General features: G+C 47.4%; 2 protein-coding genes across 11 annotated transcripts in view; one reads left to right on the top strand and one right to left on the bottom strand.

Moving 5' to 3' along the window:
- Positions 1-9,153, top strand: part of LOC110495938 (B-cell CLL/lymphoma 9 protein) — a 106,879-nt gene extending 97,726 nt beyond the window's left edge. For 7 of the 8 annotated variants that reach the window (XM_036952440.1, XM_036952441.1, XM_036952444.1 and 4 more), the window contains 4 exons: positions 3,163-3,256; positions 3,574-5,866; positions 6,137-6,385; positions 6,670-7,799. In XM_036952440.1, the coding sequence (XP_036808335.1) occupies positions 3,163-3,256; positions 3,574-5,866; positions 6,137-6,385; positions 6,670-7,799 (3,766 nt within the window). Of the gene's footprint in view, positions 1-3,162; positions 3,257-3,573; positions 5,867-6,136; positions 6,386-6,669 lie in introns of all 8 variants that reach the window. The other variant, XM_036952443.1, reaches the window with a different exon arrangement.
- Positions 9,154-9,904: 751 nt separating this feature from the next.
- On the bottom strand, positions 9,905-20,287 carry LOC110495937 (gap junction alpha-5 protein). Of its 3 annotated transcripts, none has more exons than XM_036952447.1 (3): positions 19,482-20,286; positions 13,240-14,524; positions 9,905-13,209 (listed from the first exon to the last, which is right to left on the bottom strand). In XM_036952447.1, exon 2 carries the CDS (start codon positions 14,487-14,489, stop codon positions 13,281-13,283), a length of 1,209 nt encoding a protein of 402 aa, XP_036808342.1. In that variant the 5' UTR covers positions 14,490-14,524; positions 19,482-20,286; the 3' UTR covers positions 9,905-13,209; positions 13,240-13,280. The 3 variants fall into 3 exon arrangements, with proteins under 3 accessions (XP_036808342.1, XP_021427146.2, XP_021427145.2); XM_021571471.2 differs by adding an exon at positions 17,179-17,320 and having other exon boundaries at positions 10,770-14,524; positions 19,482-20,287; XM_021571470.2 differs by having other exon boundaries at positions 10,770-14,524.
- Between the last annotated feature and the right edge of the window lie 562 nt (positions 20,288-20,849).

The raw sequence follows: 20,849 nt of genomic DNA, 5'->3' as shown, positions 1-20,849 counted from the left end.
AGTCCTGTGTCATGCCAACAGTAAATCATCCTGAGACCATTCATGTGTGGGGTTGCTTTTCAGCCAAGGGAGTGGGCTCACTAACAATTTTGCCTAAGAACACAGCCATGAATAAAGAATGGTACCAACACATCCTCCGAGAGCAACTTCTCCCAACCATCCAGAACAGTTTGGTGACAAACAATGCCTTTTCCAGCATGATGGAGCACCATGCCATGAGGCAAAGGGGTAACTAAGTGGCTCGGGGAACAAAACATTTATATTTTGGGTCCATGGCAGGGAAACTCCCCAGACGGGTGGACAAACAACAAAACGCAAATTCGGACGAACTCCAAGCATTGATTATGCAAGAATGGGCTGCCACCAGTCATGTGTGGCCCAGAAGTTAATTGACAGCATGCCAGGGCGGATTGCAGAGGTCTTGAAAAAGAAGGCTCAACACTGCAAATATTGACTCTTTGCATCAACTTCATGTAATTGTCAATAAAAGCCTTTGACACTTATGAAATGCTTGTAATTATACTTCAGTATTCCATAGTAACATCTGACAAAAATATCTAAAGACACTGGAGCAGCAACCGTTGTGAAAATGTATATTTGTGTCATTCTCAAAACTTTTGGTCACGACTGTAGGGTTGCACATTTTGGGGAATATTCCGATGTGGAAACTTTCTGTGGGAATATATGGGAATTAGCAGGAATATATGGGAAATGTATGCAAATTAATATTAATACCATTTAAAATGTAGATGTTTTTTCGCATTGGATATATTTACCATATCATATGGAGACTGAAACAAACCTTTTACCTTATCATAAGTAGGCATAATTGCAAATTATTAAATCCTTCCAATAGAAATAAACAACCACATTTAGTTATGAGTTGACTCTTCACATGGGATGATTTCACTGAACAACAAAATTAAGGGAGTATTGAATGATCCTCAATGAGCCATCGCATCTCCCAAAAACGTTTTCAACATGCATCTGTAAAATGATAGTCTAGAAACTAAAGCTTTGGTTGTCTTTCTCTCAGGCTTGTCTTCTCCCTGGACCTCCTCAATGTCCACCACTTGAACATTAGACTCTGAGGCCTCATCTTCACTGTCACTTTCCAATCTTGTTGAAGATGGCTCGTTGTCAGGCTCACAAAGACTCAAATTTCACCGGATGGCCACACATTTTTCAACCCTTGTATTGGTCAGCCTGTTGCATACTTTGGTGTGTGTGTGTGTGTGTTCCTAAACAAGGACCAGTTGCGCTCTGAGGCAGCTGATGTTGGGATTTGGAGGATGATGGAGGCAACAGGGGAAAGATCCTCAGATCCACAAAGTCCCTTCCACCAGGTGGCTGATAAGATATGTTGGTACGACTGTCATATTGCATCTCCATCCCAAAGTCCTTGCTTGGAAGTGTACTTTGCCAGACTGCCAAGAACCTTGCCCTCATCCAGGCCAAGGCGTTGAGACACAGTAGTGATGACACCATAGGCCTTGTTGATCTCTGCATCTGACAGGATGCTCTTGCCAGCACACATGGGGTCCAACATACGCTGCGGCGTGTATGGGCTTCAGGCAGAAGTCTTCACGCTTTTTAATGGATTTCAGAACTGCCGTTTCCTCTGCTTGGAGCAACAGTGAAGTGGGCAGAGCAGTATGGATTTCTTCTCTTACATCTGCAAGCAGAGTCTGAACATCAGACAGGATGACATTGCCTCCCTCAATCAGTGCAAGGGGTACCACTATAGGTTTCAGGCTGCTTACCACTCTCTCCCAAATGACTTCATCCAGGGGGATCCTCTTGATGGGGCTGTCCATATCGGCAGACTGTGATATGGCCATTTCTTGGAGAGACTCCTTCCCCTCCAGGAGACTGATAAACATGATGACAACACCAGCCCAACGGGTGTTGCTGGGCAGCTTCAATGTGGTGCTCTTATTCTTCTCACTTTGCTTGGTGAGGTAGATTGCTGCTATAACTTGATGACCCTTCACATACCTAACCATTTCCTTGGCTCTCTTGTAGAGTGTATCCCATTGTTTTCAGTGCCACAATGTCATTGAGGAGCAGATTCAATGCATGAGCAGCATAGCCAATGGGTGTGATGTGAGGGTAGGACTCCTCCACTTTAGACCAAGCAGCCTTCATGTTTGCAGCATTGTCTGTCACCAGTGCAAATACCTTCTGTGGTCCAAGGTCATTGATGACTGCCTTAAGCTCATCTGCAATGTAGAGACCGGTGTGTCTGTTGTCCCTTGTATCTGTGCTCTTGTAGAACACTGGTTGAGGGGTGGAGATGTAGCTAATTATTTCTTGCCCGCGAACATTCGACCACCCATCAGAGATGATTGCAATACTGTCTGCTTTCTATATGATTTGTTTGACCTTCACTTGAATTCTGTTGAACTCTGCATTCTGCAAATGAGTAGATAAAACATGTCTGGTTAGATGGGGGTATGCTAGGTGATGCTCTTCCAGTACACATTGCCTGTGTGCATCAGAGGTGAACCAGTTGCATACACAGCTCGAGCAAGACATTCATCAGCATTTCTCTGACTACGTTCCTCCATTGAGTCAAAAAAAAAACATCTGATCTGAATCCAGGAAGACCATGAGCTGTAGTTATCGATAAGGTGTCCGATTCATCACTTTCACCTCGAATAGAAGTAGTGGGACTTTTGTCAGGTTCTCAAGATCTTGCACACTAGTGAGATGCTATTGAGGCCAGACTACTAAGCAGTTGTATTTAAAGGCCCGTGATGTCACCATGCAGTAAATGAGTTAATAGAACAATAGGAGTTACAGAGTTACAGCCCCCCCCCCCCACTCAGACCACAATATCTAAATTCTTGCTTGAGAAATGTTCCTTTGCTAAGAAGTTATATTTGTTTGTTTTTGACCATTTTAATTGAAGACGCTCACAGTAAGGTACCTAATTGTTACCCAGAAATGTAAAAACACCCCGGTCTACATTGGACCTTTTTTAATGTCTTCTGTGGCAATTGTTCACAATTGTGCTAAAAAAAATGGCTTCGGTGATCGGCTTCAATTATTACATTTTGAACCTGATTTTGAAATGGGACTTTTCTACCTGTTGCCCGTTTGAAACACATGCGGGCGCACGCACACACCTACTCATGAGTGTGCTCCTACTGTCTGCAGGGCGGCTGATGCGGTCTTCACAGGCCACTCGGACAACATCATTGCCTTCCACATGAACAACATCTCCAAGGGCAACAAGCCCCACCTACCTGTGGTAAGACAAACCCACTTCAATATAAACCACTTTTAACTATCCTATTATTTATCACACGATTTGGGGTATCATCAAAACCTGTCATTTTGCCGTTAGCAGACCATTTGCATTGTGCCCCTTGTTGGTCTGGTAATATAATGTTATATAACAATGTTATGATATTTGTCCAACTCAGCATAATTGTGTATTTTCTTCTTTTCTTTTTAAAGCTATGTTAATGATGCACCCTGGGATGCTTTTGATAAGTGTCTCTTAATGTGTCAGTGAGTGGGATCTTTTGGTAACCCAACCAACCCCTCTCTCACCCTGTCTTGTAGAATAATCAGATGGGACCCCCTCGGGGTGACTCCAAGCAGCTGGGCGGAGCCCCCCAGCAGCAGTCATCTCACCCTTCTGACCAGAACCACCAGCAGGCCTCCAAAGCACCTCCACCAGGCCAACAGCAGCCAGCAGAATCCCAGCCTCAGGGGGCCAAGCCTGGGAGCTTCCCCCAGGATGGGGCCGCCTCTGGGGGCATGGACTCTAAGAGCGGAAGCCCCCAGGACGGCACCCCACACGACTCTAACAGCAACCCTGGAGGGCCGCCCGGCCACCAGAACCCCTCTGGGGCATCCCAACAGAGCTTCCCCTCTCTGGACTTTCCCAATGGTGCCGACGCCAAACTCACGGCCCAGCAGCAGCAGCTGGCACACGAGCTGATGTCCAGCATGGGGGACAACTCTGAGGGCCTGTCCCAGGAGCAGCTGGAGCACCGCGAACGCTCCCTCCAGACACTACGGGACATCCAGCGCATGCTCTTCCCCGATGACAAGGAGTTATCCCTCAAAGACATGGTAGCCATGGGGCAGGGCAACCCGGGCGGGCCCCCCGGCCCCAACCCCGGCATGATGGAGGGTGGGCCCAAGAAGCCAGGGGAGCAGGGCCCCCTCCAGGCCATGATGGCCCAGTCCCAGAACCTGGGGAAGCCTGGTGGCCCTGGGGGGCCCCGGCCCGATGGTCCTCCATTTGGGCCCGGAGGCCTCAGAGACATGCCCTTCTCCCCAGACGAGCTGGGGCCCCTGCCTCCTGGGCCGCCTATGAACTCTCACGGAGGGCCCGGCGGTGAGCACGGGGATCACACAGGGATGAACCCGGAGCAAATGGCATGGCTGAAACTGCAGCAGGAGTTCTACGAGGAGAAGAAAAGGAAGCAGGAGCAGATGCAGCACCGGGGGCCCATGGGTGACATGATGATGCACCAACAAGGCCCCCGTGGCCCCATGATGCGCGGGCCCCCGCCTCCCTACCAGATCAATTCGGCTGGGGAGATGTGGGGCCCCGAGCACTTCCCAGAGCAGATGAGCATGGGCCCCCGGGGCCCCATGCACCCCCACATGCAGAGGATGCCCGGCGGCTTCCCTCCTGGCATGATGAACCCTGGTATGGAGGGCGGCCCCAACCCCAGGGGGCCCCGGCCTGGAATGAATTGGCCCGACGACATGGGACCCAACATGGGCGACGGCAGGGGCTTCCCGCCCGGACAGGGGCAGTTTGTAGGGCCAGGGGGTCGGGTGGAGAGGTTCCCCAACCCACAGGCGGTGCAGGAGGCCATGTTCCAGCAGGGCATGGGGGGTGACAAGCAGGGCATGGGGTTGCCCCCGGGCATGATCATGGAGATGAACAGGATGATGGGGGGCAATGGCCCCCGGGGGCCAATGGATGGCCCCGGCAACGGCCCTAACGGAGGAGGCATGATGTTTCCCAGAATGCCTGGCGACGTTGGCCCCATGAGTCCATCAACCAGGATGGAGTTTGTCAAGGGCCTGGGCAGGGACATGGGCCCTGAGTTCAGCATGGGCCCGGGGAACATGAACATGGGGCCCAATCCCCAGATGATGCAGGCTAAAATGAGGGGGGAGCCTCCCATGAACTTGAGCCCTGAGGAGATGATGAAGATGAGAGGAGGCTCCATGCCAGAGAACATGGGCCCTCAGAAGATGATGCAGGGGCCTCCCTTCCCTGACCAGGGGCACCACCCAGGGGACTTCAACATGGGCTCCAACCGCCACTTCCCAGGCATGGGGTCTCACGGGCCTGGGAACCCTAGGTGCCCCAGAGGTGAACCCCCCTTTGGCCCTGACCAGCGAGGACCCAACCACGGCAACAACGGTCGCCTCAGCCATATGCCCCCCAACTCGGGCCCGCCTCCCAACCAGAGGAACATGGGGGGCCGCAAGGGTCCCCAGGACATCCAGGGCGGCCAGGCTAACTCACCCAACATCAACCCCCTCAAGTCCCCTACGCTGAGGCAGGTCCAGTCCCCCATGCTGGGCTCGCCCTCTGGGAACCTCAAGTCCCCCCAGACGCCCTCCCAGCTGGCCGGCATGCTCCAGGGTCCTACGGCGGCGGCAGTGGCTGCAGCCGCGGCGGCTGCCTCCATCAAATCTCCCCCCATGATGGGTTCGGCTGGAGCCTCTCCCGTCCACATGAAGTCGCCCTCGCTCCCGGCACCCTCCCCAGGGTGGACATCGTCTCCCAAGCCCCCCATGCAAAGCCCAGGCATCCCTCAGAACAACAAGCAGCCTCCGCTCAGCATGACCTCACCCAACATGATGGGCAATGTGGAGCAAGGTGAGTCCCAGAAGTTTCTCCTCTGTTAACCTTCCACCAATTCAGTTCAGTAGATTGTGCTTTATGGACTGAATCTTGATTTGAGATCTGTGCGCTTAACTCCGACTCAGGCAATGTGTGAAAGTTTGAGTTTAATTAGGATTCAGCCCTATGTGTTCTCTGCATAAGAAGATACAGTGGATATTTATGTAACTAATCTCTCCTCTCTTTCTCTCTCTCCTCTCCCTCTTCTCTCTCCCCTTCTCGTCCTCCTCTCCCCCTCCCCTTCAGGTGGGAATGGTCCCCCCACAGCACCCCCTTCCAGTAGTGCTTCCAGTCTTCCGTCTGGCAGCCCCTACGCCCTGCCCCCTGAGCCCACGATATCTCAGAACCCCCTGTCCATTATGATGTCACGCATGTCCAAGTTCGCCATGCCCACTTCCACGCCCCTCTACCACGACGCCATCAAAACGGTGGCGAGCTCGGACGACGACTCGCCACCGGCCCGCTCGCCGAACCTGCCGCCCATGAACATGTCTGGTAAGAGCTTCAACATGCTGTTATATTTTGCACACACACACACACACAGCTCTACCAGAGCGGTAGCTGTTTTAGACCAGGCCATTTTCCGTTAACGCATCACAAATACTTATACATATCTGTATCCAAATTTGCAACTTTGCAATTGCATTTTACAGAACTTTTACAGAACTTTCACTATACTGAGGCGTAAGCGTATGACAACCATTTTATGTTTTTGCTCTTTGTTTTATGGTTTGAATGGAGTGATCTCACCCTGCCTGCCTCTCTGCTGCCTCCTATAGGTATGGGAATGAACCACCACCCGGGCCACAACCGCATGATGGCTCCCACGTCACAAGGCCCCATGCCCGCTCTCAGCCCCATGGGCATGAACACCATGGGCTCCCAGCCCCTCTCCCACGGCATGCCTAACCAGATGCCCTCGCCCAACCCAATGGGGGGGCCCCACCAGGGGCCCATGGGGCCGGGTATGATGGGGCCCCACGGCATGATGATGCCCGGCGGGCAGGACCCAGGGATGGGCAACCCTCAGATGATACCTCAGGGCCGTATGGGCTTCCCCCACCGAGGCCAGGGATTCCCCCCCGGTCACTCTCCTCCTCAGCAGGTCCCTTTCCCCCACAACGGCCCCGGGCCCCAGGGTGGTTTCCCCCACGGCATGGGCTTCCAGGTGGAAGGGGGCCCAATGGGCCGAATGGGGAACATGGGCCCTGGTGGGGATCCGGGCGGCATGTGTAAACCCAACACTCCCGGAGGAGGCCAGGACTTCAACATGTTCAACAATGACAACGACCTCCACGAGGTCATGCGAACGGGAGCTACCGGAATGCCGGAGTTTGACCTCTCCCGGATTATCCCATCGGAAAAGCCCAGCCAGACTCTGTCCTACTTCCCCCGCGGTGGCGACGGCCCAGGGGGGAAACCTCACTCCTCCGGCCCCCAGGGATTCCCTCCCCAGATGCAGGGGATGATGGTGGAGGGGAACCCCAGGATGGGGATGCCCATGCAGGGGATGGGAGGTCCGCCGGGCCCAGGCCACATGGGGGGGCCCCAAGACATGCCAATGGGTAACCCTGGCCACAATCCCATGCGGCAGCTACACCCTGGCCACCCCGGCTTCATGCCCCAGGGCATGATGGGACCCCAGCATCGGATGCTGTCGCCGGGACAGCAGCCGGGCATGATGGGAGGACCTGGGCATGGGATGATGCAGGTTAAAGAGAGGGGGGGGCTCATGTACAATCACCCGGGCCCCGTGGGCTCGCCCAACATGATGATGTCACTCCACGGCATGGGTGGCCCCCAGCAGACTATGATGATGCCGCCTCAGATGAGGCCTCGCGGGATGGCAGGGGACATGGGCATGGGCTTCAACCCTGGTCCCGGAAACCCCGGGAACCTCATGTTCTGAGCTGCTACAGCTAAGTAGAAACTAAAGACCTGACTCGGAACCCGCAGGAGTCTAGAACCTGGAGTCTAGAACCTGCGCCAAAAAAGGAATACACATGAGACTTGTGCTCTCTTTGGCGGTTGTTGTGTGGACTGGGGACACATACATTCACTCTGGCACATACACACACACACACAACACACACATCCCGAGACACTTTTGGGCTGGTTTAGCAGTCGGTCGGGTGTGGTGGTGCAACTGCAGCGTGTTCCATGGAGGGGAGGGCGGATGTACACCATTTCACAGGGGACTGATCTTTCTCTGTTTTGGAAAACGTAGAATGTACGGGACGAGTCTAGGCTCCAGTGTTCTACAGACAGATAGGAAGCCTCTTCATAAAAACTCCAGGGATGACCCGGGACCAGAGGTCCGTAGTTGTACTGTTATAAGAACAGCTAAACGACGAAATGTAAAGAACAATAAAGGATTAAAAACACAAGGAACTGAATGAAAAGACGAAAAGGTCACAGTTTTTTTTTGTTGTCTCGAGTTGCACCATTTTTGGCTGTATGTTTACATCTCATCTCATCACTACCCTCCAGAGATTCAATGCTATTTGTATTTGTGTACTGTATTTGTGTTGTTAAAGGGATTTTAATAGTGACTTCTAGTTTGTTTTCCCATCTTCTTTTGTAAAGGAGGGTGGGGGTATGGAGAGGGGGGGTAGCCAAATGTCGCTGCAACTCCCACTCTGAAATGCTGTTTACCATGTAGGGGGGTCAAAGTATTTTAAAAACTGCATTTTCCTTTGTTACTCTGTATAATATGCCAAACGATGACCTCATACAGATAATAGTATTATTAAAAAAAGCACAAACATGATTTAACTGTAAAGAATGTTTTTTCTTTCTTTTTTTCTCCTGTTTTTATTGTCAAAAAACACTCGGTAGGAGGGGTGATTCTGGGGCATACGCTAATGAGGCCTGGTTTAGAATTGGATATGGGGTTGTGGGTTGGGGGGGGGATGTCTGTCACACCTCAAACCCCTCTTAGCCCTAAACGGACAAACAGACACAGCAGAAAGCAAAGCCTCTGCTCTCACCTTTCCAGGCTAGGAGTACAGAGAGGAGAGTAAAAGAAGAAGAAGCAGCCTTAACCATGTCTGGATTACTTGGAGGGGGGGTGACCATGGAATTTTGCCGAATTAAAACCAAACAAAAATTATGACAAAAAAAAGCGAAACAGAAAATGAGCTAGTAGGTTGTATCTGTGCCCCTGCCTCTCCTGTGTTAACACGTTGTCATGTGACTCCATTGAATTTGGTACAGGGCTGTGGTGTTGGAAGACTAATAAAAATATATTGTTTGGTAATACAGGTGGCCTGTGCTGTGTTGTATACTATTTTCCCCCTAGCGCACCAGAATTCCCATGACACTAGTCAATCGCACCTTTTGGAGGAGTAATCTACGTACCATGACTGTTATTTTCCATCAAAACAATATGGAAGAATCCTTTGTGTCGGTTGCAATGGATCTCACACACTGTGTAGAGCAAAGTGGCCACCTAGTGGAGAAACACTGATCAGCGGTGCTTACATCCCATTCTTAGATTTCCAGGGCCCGATGCCAAGAAATATCCTTTTGTGGTACTCTACTCCAGTGGTTCTCTAACTTTTTGGGTTACTGTGCCACCAAGTTAATTTTGTTCCCTGAAGTACCCCCTCATTTGCATTTCACCAGTAACCTATGGTCTTTCAAGTATTCCCTGTGGATAGGTAAAGTATCCCCCAGGGATACCTGGTTGAACTACCGCTCTACTTAACAGGGCCTAGTGCATTAAACCTTTTTTTGTTATTGAAGTTCGGAACTGGCAGCAATATCCGACAGACTGGTGTTGGCAAATTGTTTTACTCCTGTGTAATGTTGAAATAATTCTTGAGGTGTATCAGGTCAAAATGATAACCATACAATTGGGGCCCGTATTAGCATCTCAAAGTACTAAGCTAGGATCAGGTCCCCCCCTCTTATTCATTATAACATAAAAGGCTAAACTGATCCTAGATCGGCTCTGCTACGATGTGAATTCAAGCAAAGGTAGTGACTATTTCCAATGAATGCTCATACATACTCATTGTATGTTTTTTATTATTACCCTTATTTAACTAGGCAAGTCAGTTAAGAACACATTCTTATTTTCAATGACGGCCTAGGAACAGTGTGTTAACTGCCTGTTCAGGGGCAGAACGATAGATTTGTACCTTGTCAGCTCGGGGATTTGAACTTGCAACCTTTCGGTTACTAGTCCAACACTCTAACCACTAGGCTAACCAACCCCCCCATGGAATTTTCATTGGCTCCCGTCCAGGCCGTGCCCTGGGAAACGTTTGGGAATAATTCCCTAGCCTGCCTATTATCAAAACTTTAACGCTGGGAATCATTTCTCAAGGTTCTCTGGCTCCGAATGTCCACCAAGACACTATAATTACCCAGCATTCCAGAGAGCAGCCTGGTCAAGAGGACTTTGTCCTCGGCTAATTTTAGCGATGGTAAATTTGTCCTGCAGCTGTGAAAGTCTGGCGTTCATGCCTCTTGTTTTATACACAGATTAAATATGGCTATAAAGAGGGGTTATAGAAGATAAGGACAAATGGAAATTGATACTGAAACTCAACAAATGATTGACCCTGTTGCTCGATAAGAAGCCAGTAAAATAAAATCCCAATCAAACCAAATACATCTGAAGTGTGTTCATAGGTTAGAATATATCAGTCAAATACAGTGCATGATACATATGGGGTGTATATATTGAGTTTGTGCTTGTTTTACATTTTGTCACAATTAGTACGAAGAGGATCAGTGGTCTTTACCGTACACAGTCAATATACAATATAGTGCAGGTAGAACAGTGAACGTTGTCATCAGTGTGTAAAATAGAATCGCTCTACTTAAAATATTAGTAGATAAGACATAGCTTGCAAATTCCTATCATGTGTCACGGGTAAATGTGTTTTTAATGGCAGACAATATCTACTTTTACATATAAAATAAACATGAAAACATTTGGAACACTAACGATACATATTTTCATTGTTTTTTGCTAAAGTGCGAAGTTTACAAAAATGTGATTGCAATGACACCACCCCAATACAATCATTCACGTTAAACAAAGATGCATTGAAAATGAGCTAGACAACGTTTTTTTTTTGTGAATTAGCAGTTAGATTTAGTTAAACATTTCAAAACATAAATCTGAGATGTTGTAAAACACTACACACACAGATTCGGTAAACCAGTGCAAAACGTTTTCAGTTTTCGACCACATACTTTGCCAGGTAAAAAAGATAGGTCCTATTACTTTCACAGTCTCCTAACTCACGAGCTGACAGTGATAAATTAAAGCGGTCTTTCCTTGACAATAGACATACACTTGTTTGGCAAGATCACGTTCAAGGTCTCCGCCCGGTTTTCCGATAGCGATGTATGTATCATGCTTCTGTCAAAACACCACGCAGAGAGAACGGTCGCAAAGTACATCGTTGGAGCATTGTGTAGCTCCTGATAGGCTCGAAAGAAAGGGAGCGCTGCTCTCGGATCAGCTTTCTCCGTTCAAATATTTCCTTAACGTTATAATTATTTCACAATACTGAAAACGGATCAGCTCCTGGAGAGATATTCCCACCTACTGCTGCAAATATTAAGGCAGCTTATTATGAATAATGCTTACCCAATGAAAATGCACTAAATCACCGATTTGACACATCATTGCGTATGTGTGAATATGTTGAGACAAATACTGACAGTAGCCTACAAGTAGCAAAATCAGGGGTGCAACTTTCACTGGCGATGGGGGGACATTCTGGAATTGCATTTGGAATATGATTCAAAATGATGCAGGGGTGTGCTTTAGGACCATGCGGACACCTCCGAGCTGCTGGGTAGGCTGTTTGGAGTGTTTATCCGATAGGATAATTTATTTTAATTTTTTTATTATGCCCCCCCCCCCCCCCGTTTCTAAAACCAAAGTTGCGCCCAGGAGCAAAATGTAACTCAATTATTTGAACATTTTATAACATATTATTGATATAGGCCTTATAGCCTACTCTTTATATTTTAATGCAGTCATCTTGACTGCATTTTTCATTTGAAGCATATTTTTCTACATCCCTTGTTTGTATCAATTGCAAACACATTGGCATCTTTGTATTTGTAGTCAACTTTGTTCTGAAGTTATCGATGTCACAGAGACACTATCACACTGTGATTCAAAGTTTAGCAGATATCTCTGTGTATAAGGGCGAAAAAGCATCTGACACACTTAGCTGTTCTAGAAGTTGTTTGATTACCAGTGTTTTCAATTGCAAAGTTAGTAACAATGGTTTTGGGAAGTGGTTTTGGGAGGTGATTACAACATCAGGATTCCCATGGTGTGTCTGCACGTTTGTATTGTATGCCAATGAAAGTGTCTGCGTGCCTCTGTAAATGTATTGTATGTGTATGTGTGCGTGCGTGAGAGAGCGCAAGCCTACACGTGTAGAGCATTTGTCTAAGCGTGCGTTTGTGGGTCACTGACAGGCAGCCGTCCTTCACATATCTCTCTCTCTCTGAGCAACAGACTGGCTGTCATCTGTCGCACTTAGCTGTCCCCAGCAGCCAGTCAGTGTCACAGAGCTGATAGTGTGGCAGTGACACACTCATTCTCAGGTTTGGCACAAGGCCCCACTGTCTCTCAGGGAGAGACTCAGAGACAGCAGTCAATGTCTCTGTCACAAATGGCACCTTATTCTCCTATATAGTGCACTACTTTTGACCAAAGCTATATGTGCCCTGGTTAAAAGTAAAGGGGACACCTAGTCAGCTGAATGCATTCAACTGAAATGTGTCTTCCACCTTTAACCCATCCCCTCTGAATCAGAGAGGTGTGAGGGGCTGCCATAATCAATATCCACGTCTTCAGGGAACAGTACCTTGCTCAGGGGCAGAATGACAGATTTTTACCTTGTCAACTCGGGGATTCCATCTTTTGGTTACTGGCCCAACACTCTAACCACTAGGCTACCTGCCGCTATATAGGCAATAGGGTGCCATTTAGGACGCATCCAGACAGATGTCTCAGACAGTCACATTAGGGATTAGTCCTGAGGGCTAAATATGAAGGCACTAACCCCTCTACAGCTGTGTCGTGCCCGTGGATCCATGTCTCAAAACCATGACTGAGACCCATACTAATGATATCTAAGTGCCAATGTGTATGTCAATTGTTCCTCAAGCATCCATATTTCAGAACTTCTGATTAGCTCGAGAATTCTGTTTCATGACTTGTGATACTTTGTAACTTTGTTGACTTGTGCCATGCAGTGCTCAAATTAGTCCCCGACAACAGACGAGCCATAGTCATCCCAGTCTTCTGTGTGTGTGTGTGTGTGTGTGTGTGTGTGTGTGTGTGTGTGTGTGTGTGTGTGTGTTTGAAACATTCCAGGAACAGTGTGTGTGTTGGGAATTGGGGCTACACAGCCAAGTCATCGGGTCGCACACGGCTACTGGAGCCGCTGGTCTTGCTCAGACGCCTCTTGTCTTTCAGGTAGCCATTTTGGAAGCCGTTTTGGAGCAGCGAAGGGGGCGGGGTGCAGGCGTTGGGCGTGTCGGCGTGCCCCTCATAGGTCATGTGCAGGAAGTCTTCCTTCACCAGGTCATCGTGGACAACACGGTGGCGCTCAGTGGCCATGTTGGCTGAGTTCTGCTGGTGGGCCAGCCGGTTGTTGAAGGGAGGGCAGCTAGGATGGGGGTGGGATTGGGTGTGCATGGGGTGTGTGTGAGGGGAAGAGCTCACACACTGGCTGAAGTCTGGGGGCGGGGTGCAAGGCATGGACGGACGGGGTGGGCTGTCCGGTTCAGCGGCTATGACCGTAGCACTTGAGGGCGTGCGTCCTTGTAGCAGTTGATGTTGCTGTTGTTGCTGTTGTCGTTTACTCCTCAGAAACCTCTGACACTGCTTAAAGGCCAGGTGGTAGAGCTCCACGGCGCTGAGAAACAGCGACACGCCCGACACGGCCAGCATGAACACGATGAACACATTCTTCTCCGTGGGCCGCGAGACGTAACAGTTAACCGGGTGGGGACAGGGCCGACTGTGGCACACGTACAGGGCGTTGAGGAAGACGCCGTAGAGGATGTACTGCACCACGATGAAGACCACCTCCATTAGCGTCCGGATCAGGATGCTCAACACGTAAGTCTGCAGCAGCGCCCCGCGCAGACGCACCCTCCCTATGCCGCTGCCCTCCTTCCCGCACTCTCCCCCCTTGTCTTCCCCGTGCTCCAGATAATGCTTCTCCTCTCCTCCTTCCCCTCCTTCCTCCCCGTCACCTCCCCCCTGGTCCTCCTGCTCCTTGCGCCGGCGTTTCTCCTCCATGCGCACCGTGTGCATGGCGTGGCCCATGTAGATGAGCGACGGCGTGGACACGAAGACAATCTGCAGCACCCAGTAGCGGATGTGGGCGATGGGGAAGGCCGTGTCGTAACAAACGTTCTCGCAGCCGGGCTGCTCCGTGTCGCAGGTGAAGTCCTCCTGCTCGTCGCCCCACGACGACTCGGCGGCCGTGCCCAAGACCAGAATACGGAAGATGAAGAGGATGGTGAGCCACACCTTGCCCACAGACGTGGAGTGTTCCTGCACCTCTTCCAAGAAGTTTCCCAGTAGACTCCAGTCGGCCATCACCCGTCACACACCACACACACCTCTGGAACGGCCTGGGAGAGAGTAGAGCAGTCAGGGAACAGTCAGTCATCATCTATAACTACCATCTAGCCTGGTCCCAGATCTGTTTGCGTTGTCTTTCCAACTCCGGTGGTCACTGGTATGCCATTGACGATAGGAGTTGGAAAGACATTACAAACAGATCTGGGACCACGCTAACTACGATCTACTGCACTGATCTACTGCACACAGATCAATGAATTACATTTCTGCATTGAATGAAGGTGCTGTTGTTGTTCTGTGGGATATTTGATTTGTGTTTCTTTTTTCAGGACGTTTGATTATTCTGTTTCATGGCTTGTCACACTTTGTGACTTAATTCACTTGTGCTACGCAGTGTTGACTTGTGTTTTTATTTGACTGGTTTCCAAGTATCTCTTCATTACACCAAAGTATTCTGTGCTATGCTGAGCTGCTCTGTGCCGCTCAGTACCTTACTGTACTGTACTGAGCAATGCTGTGCAATACTATACTGAGCAATGTTGTGCTGAATAGTATTGAGTGATGCTGTGCTTTTACAATTCTATCCTGTTTTGTACCAGGCGATGTGTTTGGGGCTGTGGAGTGGGTATATTAATAGACTTTTCTCCCTGTGTGACCACAGTGGGCTCAGTAGACTGGCCTGATTTGGGCCAAGTATGTTCCCACAGCCCTGCCTGCCTGGCCCAGCAATCTGGGAAATCGGATGTCAGTTTTAAGGAAGTCTAAAGTCAACAAAAACACAGAAATAAACATGTCACAGGGCTTCTCTTTGCATTACTTAGCCTGGGAAAGTGAGACATACTGATTTACATTTCCTTTGGTCAGAGATAGGTGGTGCATATTTCTTGACACATTGAAAACAAACAAAATCAATAAGGAAGTGGTGACTGGTAAGATGTAAAAAAAAACAAAAAAAAGAATAAAGAGCTGAGTACTAATAAATCAATGCACTTTGTTTCTGTTGATGGAAATTCATCCGTTTCAGAACTGAGTCAAGAAATTTCCAAAGGACCCAATCCCTCAAAAGGATTTTCCAATAACAGACGTCATATGGTCACATGACAATATACAGTAAATAACGATATTATTTCTAGTATAGGAAATTCTTCTTCTTCTTCTTGATAGATGTCTTGGTAGATCATTTATGAACACCTGAGCTTTGCCATTTCATCACCCCCATGAACTCTACTGTCAGCTCTTCTCTCTGTGCATTTACTGTATATCTGCACTCGAACTAGCAGCGTTACCTGTCACGATACAAAAGCCTTGGCCCTTGCAGAACAAAGGAAACAGCTACTTCTATGTTGAACACTACTAGCACACACAGCTCACTAGCTGGCGATTCCACATCGGCTCCATGAGCACAGACAGTGCTGTACAGTAGTGTGTACTCCAGACTCCCCCCACTCACACGCAAACAAAGGATAAACTAACTAGTGTCTATTGAACAACGTTTCATAATACTTCATTTCATACAGTAGGCACACAGTGAAAACCTTTATTAAACTAAATAGCATATGTAAAAAGACAGCAATACAAACTTGATGTTTGACAAACTATCCAGTCCGATAATTACCGTTGTACAGGCTAATTGGTCGTGTTCACTGCTAAGAGGTCGTGTTCAGTCTTACCAGCAGAGACAATAAACCCTCCTTGGACTAAAATCCATCTGGCACTGAAGGTTGTATTATTTTTCAGACTATCAGTCTTTCTATCTAGACGAGACGGTGTATTACTGTAACTTTCTAGCATTTCCTGAAGGGCATGACCAATGGAAAGTATGGAGCTGCAGGATCCTTGCTCTTTAAGCTCAAGTGAGGGTGTTGATTAGACTGTGTGCGTGTTCGCATGTGTGTGTATGGGGGGCAGGTAGCCTAGTGGTTAGAGCATTGGGCCAGTAGATCAAATCCCCGAGCTCACACAGGTTAAAATCTGTCGTTCTGCCCCTGAACAAGGCAGTTACCCCACTGTTCTTAGGCTGTCATTGAAAGTAACAATTTGTTGCCTAGTTAAATAAAGGTTTTAAAAATTAAGTGTGTGTGTGCCTGAGGGAAATTGTACCAGTAGTTTGTGTGGCAGTTCTAGTGGCCACATGACAGTGACCTCAGGCAAGTTATGGGAACTATGGCTGAGTGGAAAGTAGTTTATTTAAGACATAATATAAATAATACTGGCCCGTATTGGTGTATAGAAACAGTTATTCAAATATGGCAAAATAACCTGGAATTTATTTCTAGGGGGAAGAATAGGTTTTACTGCTGATGCAGTAAATCAGTTGGAGAACAGTCATTGAGACTGACTCACTTCCCATAGAAAGTCACCTCCCTTTACATTTCTGTCTGAGGGGTCTTGGTCGCCATCCTGTCTCCCCGTAGGCAGTTGAGGAAGCAATGTCAAACAATATGATTTCCTACTGCCAAGGCACTTAAAAGGAAATCGCCCATACTCAAGAAAACAAGTTTCAAAAAAGCTCATCTTTGATGAGAAAAAACACTTTGAGAAAAAACACCAACCCTTCAATCGTTTTTTCTCACACCAAGCAGTCCGGCTGTGTGTTTAAATTTTTTTTTTAAAACAATTATCCCAGACCAGCTTATTATGGTTTTCGTGCTTGTTGGCACTTTGCAGGCTCCGTCTTACTTAGATCAGCACCAGGAAAATGTACCTGACTGGGGTCTTGGCAGCTGGGGGTACTTTAGGGAGGAAGAAGGTGTTCCCTCTGTCCTTCCGCCCTCCTCCTTCTGTTGTTTACCTCGGAAAGGAGAACAATGATGCTCACTTTACGGTGCTTGGTGCTTGTCTGGAGTCTATAGAAGTAGGAAAACTAGAATGGACAAAGCCCCTCAGACCACGGCAATTTCACGCTCATGGCTGGGAATGTCCCTTATGGTAATTGTATTTCTGTGCTGGTGACACTGAGGGCAGCTGTTGAATGGAGAGGGAAGGGGGAAATACCCTGAAAACACCCTGGGACACCTGATAGGAGAGGACAGGGTGGTTCTTTCTGTTCTGTGATATAAGGAAAGCACAGCACACAATCCTTTATTCTGCTTTTTGTCTTATGTCTGTGTTAACCAAGTAATGGTGTCATGGCATACATACAGTAGGGTCCCTCTAGGTCAGTCACAGCAACATGATGATTTTGACTCACGCTTTCCTAGCAGACTTGACTCTTAGCCCCTTGACTAATTTGAAATAGGGGAGACAGTCCACTGGGGCCTTCGCCTTTCCACCCTGCTCATAAATAAGTTATTATTAACATAATCAATCCTCATACAGACCAGTTAGTCACAAATGAACAATTTTCCCATCAGGGATAGTTCACATTTGAAAGTAGAAAATAAGATAAAGCTTCAAAAAAAGGTGAACCATCTCTCCAGCAGGGTTTACTCAAGTCTGGTACCTGAACGATAGCTTTCTGTAGAGGCACTGTAGTGGTAGAGTAAACCAGCCATGACTTCATTATGTTATGTCTTGGTAGACACACACACACCATTTACTCCCAGTTATTGAGACCTGGGAGCTACAGACTAAAGGGTTTGGACATTTGGATCATCTTTAGCCTATCCTTATAGTCTATCAGCAATTCCACACTTTACTTTTAGAAGTCTGACCAATGAGGGTATTGGACTCCTCCCGAATCGCTCAGTCCCTTTTACTTACTTACTTTTAAGAGACTATTTAAGACCATTTCTTTTCCAATTTCAAAGAGCATAGTCCTATATCTTTAAACAATTTGTAGAATTAGCTTTGACTGAATTAATTACCATTCATCATTCAAAGCTTCGTTATTATCCAGCGACTTGTTTAAGTGTCTAAGGTCAACTGCTTCTACAAAAGGTTAACGAGAAAGGTATATATAGTGTGTGTAAAGGTGTCAGCACCATCTAACTGTGGATGTCTCAGAGTTTGTCTGACATCATGTCATTTCCTTTCAGCTCCAACACCATCCTTTCATGTCACTCAAAGCCCATTGAATACTTTTGGCCACATTTTGCCCCAAGGTCACAGGACAATGTAATATTAAGAGATTACATCAGGATAAGGGTCCACCCATTACTAATAGCAATAGTCCAAGCTCTGAGAAAGTATGACTTCCTTATTTTGACTTTCTCCTGCTCTCTATATTGTTTGGCTTGCTGCTCTTTTCCTTCCTATTTCATGTTTGTTTTATTTTCGGCATGATCACCAGCAGCACAAACAAAAAAGTCTGAAAGACAAGGAGGGTTTTGTCTTTGGGGACAATGCCAGAGTAGTTGACGAAAAACTGCTTTTATATGTGTTGGCTGCAATCCCTTGGTCTAAAAGAGTCAACTTTAGATCTCAAATTCATCTGACAGGTCGGACAATACTTCAGTACTAACATAACAATGCTTACTCCTTCAACATCACAGCAGATGCTACAGATCTACATCCACGCACGCACCAGTGGTGTAAATTACTTAAGTAAAAAATACTTGAAAGTACTACTTAAGTAGTTTTTTTTGGTATCTGTACTTTACTACTTATATTTTTGACAACCTTTACTTTTACTTCGCTACATTCCTAAAAAAAATAAAAGCACTCATTATTTTGAATGCTTAACATCCCTGGTCATCCCTTCTTCCTCTGATCTAGTGAACTCACTAAACACAAATGCCTCAATTGTAAATGTGTCTGGTTTGCTTAATATAAGGAATTACAAATATTTTGTACTTTTACTTTTGATACTTAAGTATATTTTAGCAAGTACATTTACTTTTGATACTAAGTATATTTAACACCCGAATACCTTTACTCTAGTAGTATTTTACTGGGTGACTTTCACTTTTACTTGAGTAATTTTCTATTAAAAGGTATCTTTACTTTTACTCAATAATGAAAATTGGATACTTTTTCCACCACTGGGACACACACAGAGACAGACAGACAAGACAGACAGACAGACAGACAGACAGACAGACAGACAGACAGACAGAGTTACTCTACCTGAGATGCAGCTGCTTAGACCCGGCTGGTGCCTTTTCTGTTAAAAATGATAATGCAGAAAGGTTTTCTCAGTGTTCAGGTGACAGGGAAGAAAAGTGAAGGACTCGCAATATTAGGGGTAAGGAATATTGTAGTAGAACAGTCGTAATCTCCGTTTCTGTATTAAGGCAAAAAACTGTCCCTGAGAGGGTGAAATCCAGAGGTATTGGTCTCTCTTTCTAGGCTGTGTGTCTCTGTTTAGACAGAAAACTGCTCGTCTTGTCTTGACACAGAAGGTTGTGTCTCTCAAGGTAAAGCAGCAAACTTAGTCTCTTTCAGTGTCCTGGCTAAAGATGACTGGGTTTGTCCCCCAATGTCGAGTCTCTCGTCTAGAGTCCAGACAGAAAGCTGTTTATCTCTCTCCACTGGGGCAGAAAATTGAGTCTCTCACCAGTTGGCTTGATGTGTTGAGGGATCAAATCCACTATCTGTCAATTGATCAGAATAAAACAAACTCTTTCAACTTGAAAGAAAACTTAAACGTTTTCATCAACTATAATGACTATTTCCCTATCTTTCCCCTTTTTTCATTCCTTGGCAGAGATCAGGGTAGAGGGACTGGTGATGCAGACTTTGAGGACGGACGGAGTAGATGAGGGCACAGACCTCAGGCTGATGAGCAGGAGCAGCTGTTTGTAATGTTGGAGACTACCAGATGGACCACGGACAGAAATGCAGCCTTAAGCATGGGGGCAGTGGAAGAAATACCAGGCATCACTTGTGGCCTGTCCTCCTACCCTACCCAGTACCCTGCAGCCCTCCCACAGCCTCCTCCCTTCCTCCTCCTCCTCCTCTGCCTTCCTCTCAGCCCACAATGCCCTCGTTTTGCCTGCCTGGTTCTCATTTCTAGAGAGAGGAATATCTCAGGTCAGGAGGGGAAGTCAGATTGTATTAGAGCACAATGGCAATTCTACATTGGCCACTAACCACCATACATGTAGACCCACACACACGCATACAGGAGTGCACGACTCACACACACGCACGCACTCAAGAACACACGCACACACGCACACACACACATGCACACACATGCACACACACACGCACACACACACACACACACGGACACACACACACACACACACACACACACACACACACACACACACACACACACACACACACACACACACATAAGCAAACGCACAGACTGGGAGAAAGAGAGGGGCTCATGCAATCTATTTTCAAGTAACCAAATTACAACTTGATTTTCCATGACTTCCTGATTTTACTTCCTGATTTGGTTCCAGGTACAACCCTTTTGGGTTCCATGTAAAAACCCTTTCCACAGAGGGTTCAACATGGAATAACCCTTTGGAAACCTTC

Source organism: Oncorhynchus mykiss, chromosome 18 (assembly GCF_013265735.2).
Source record: "Oncorhynchus mykiss isolate Arlee chromosome 18, USDA_OmykA_1.1, whole genome shotgun sequence".
NCBI lineage: Eukaryota > Metazoa > Chordata > Actinopteri > Salmoniformes > Salmonidae > Oncorhynchus > Oncorhynchus mykiss.
This window is presented reverse-complemented; position numbering and strand designations above follow the sequence as displayed.

What these genes read in the sequence shown, in the direction of transcription:
- LOC110495937 (XM_021571471.2), bottom strand. Translation starts at nt 14,489, where the DNA reads ATGGCCGACTGGAGTCTACTGGGAAACTTCTTGGAAGAGGTGCAGGAA.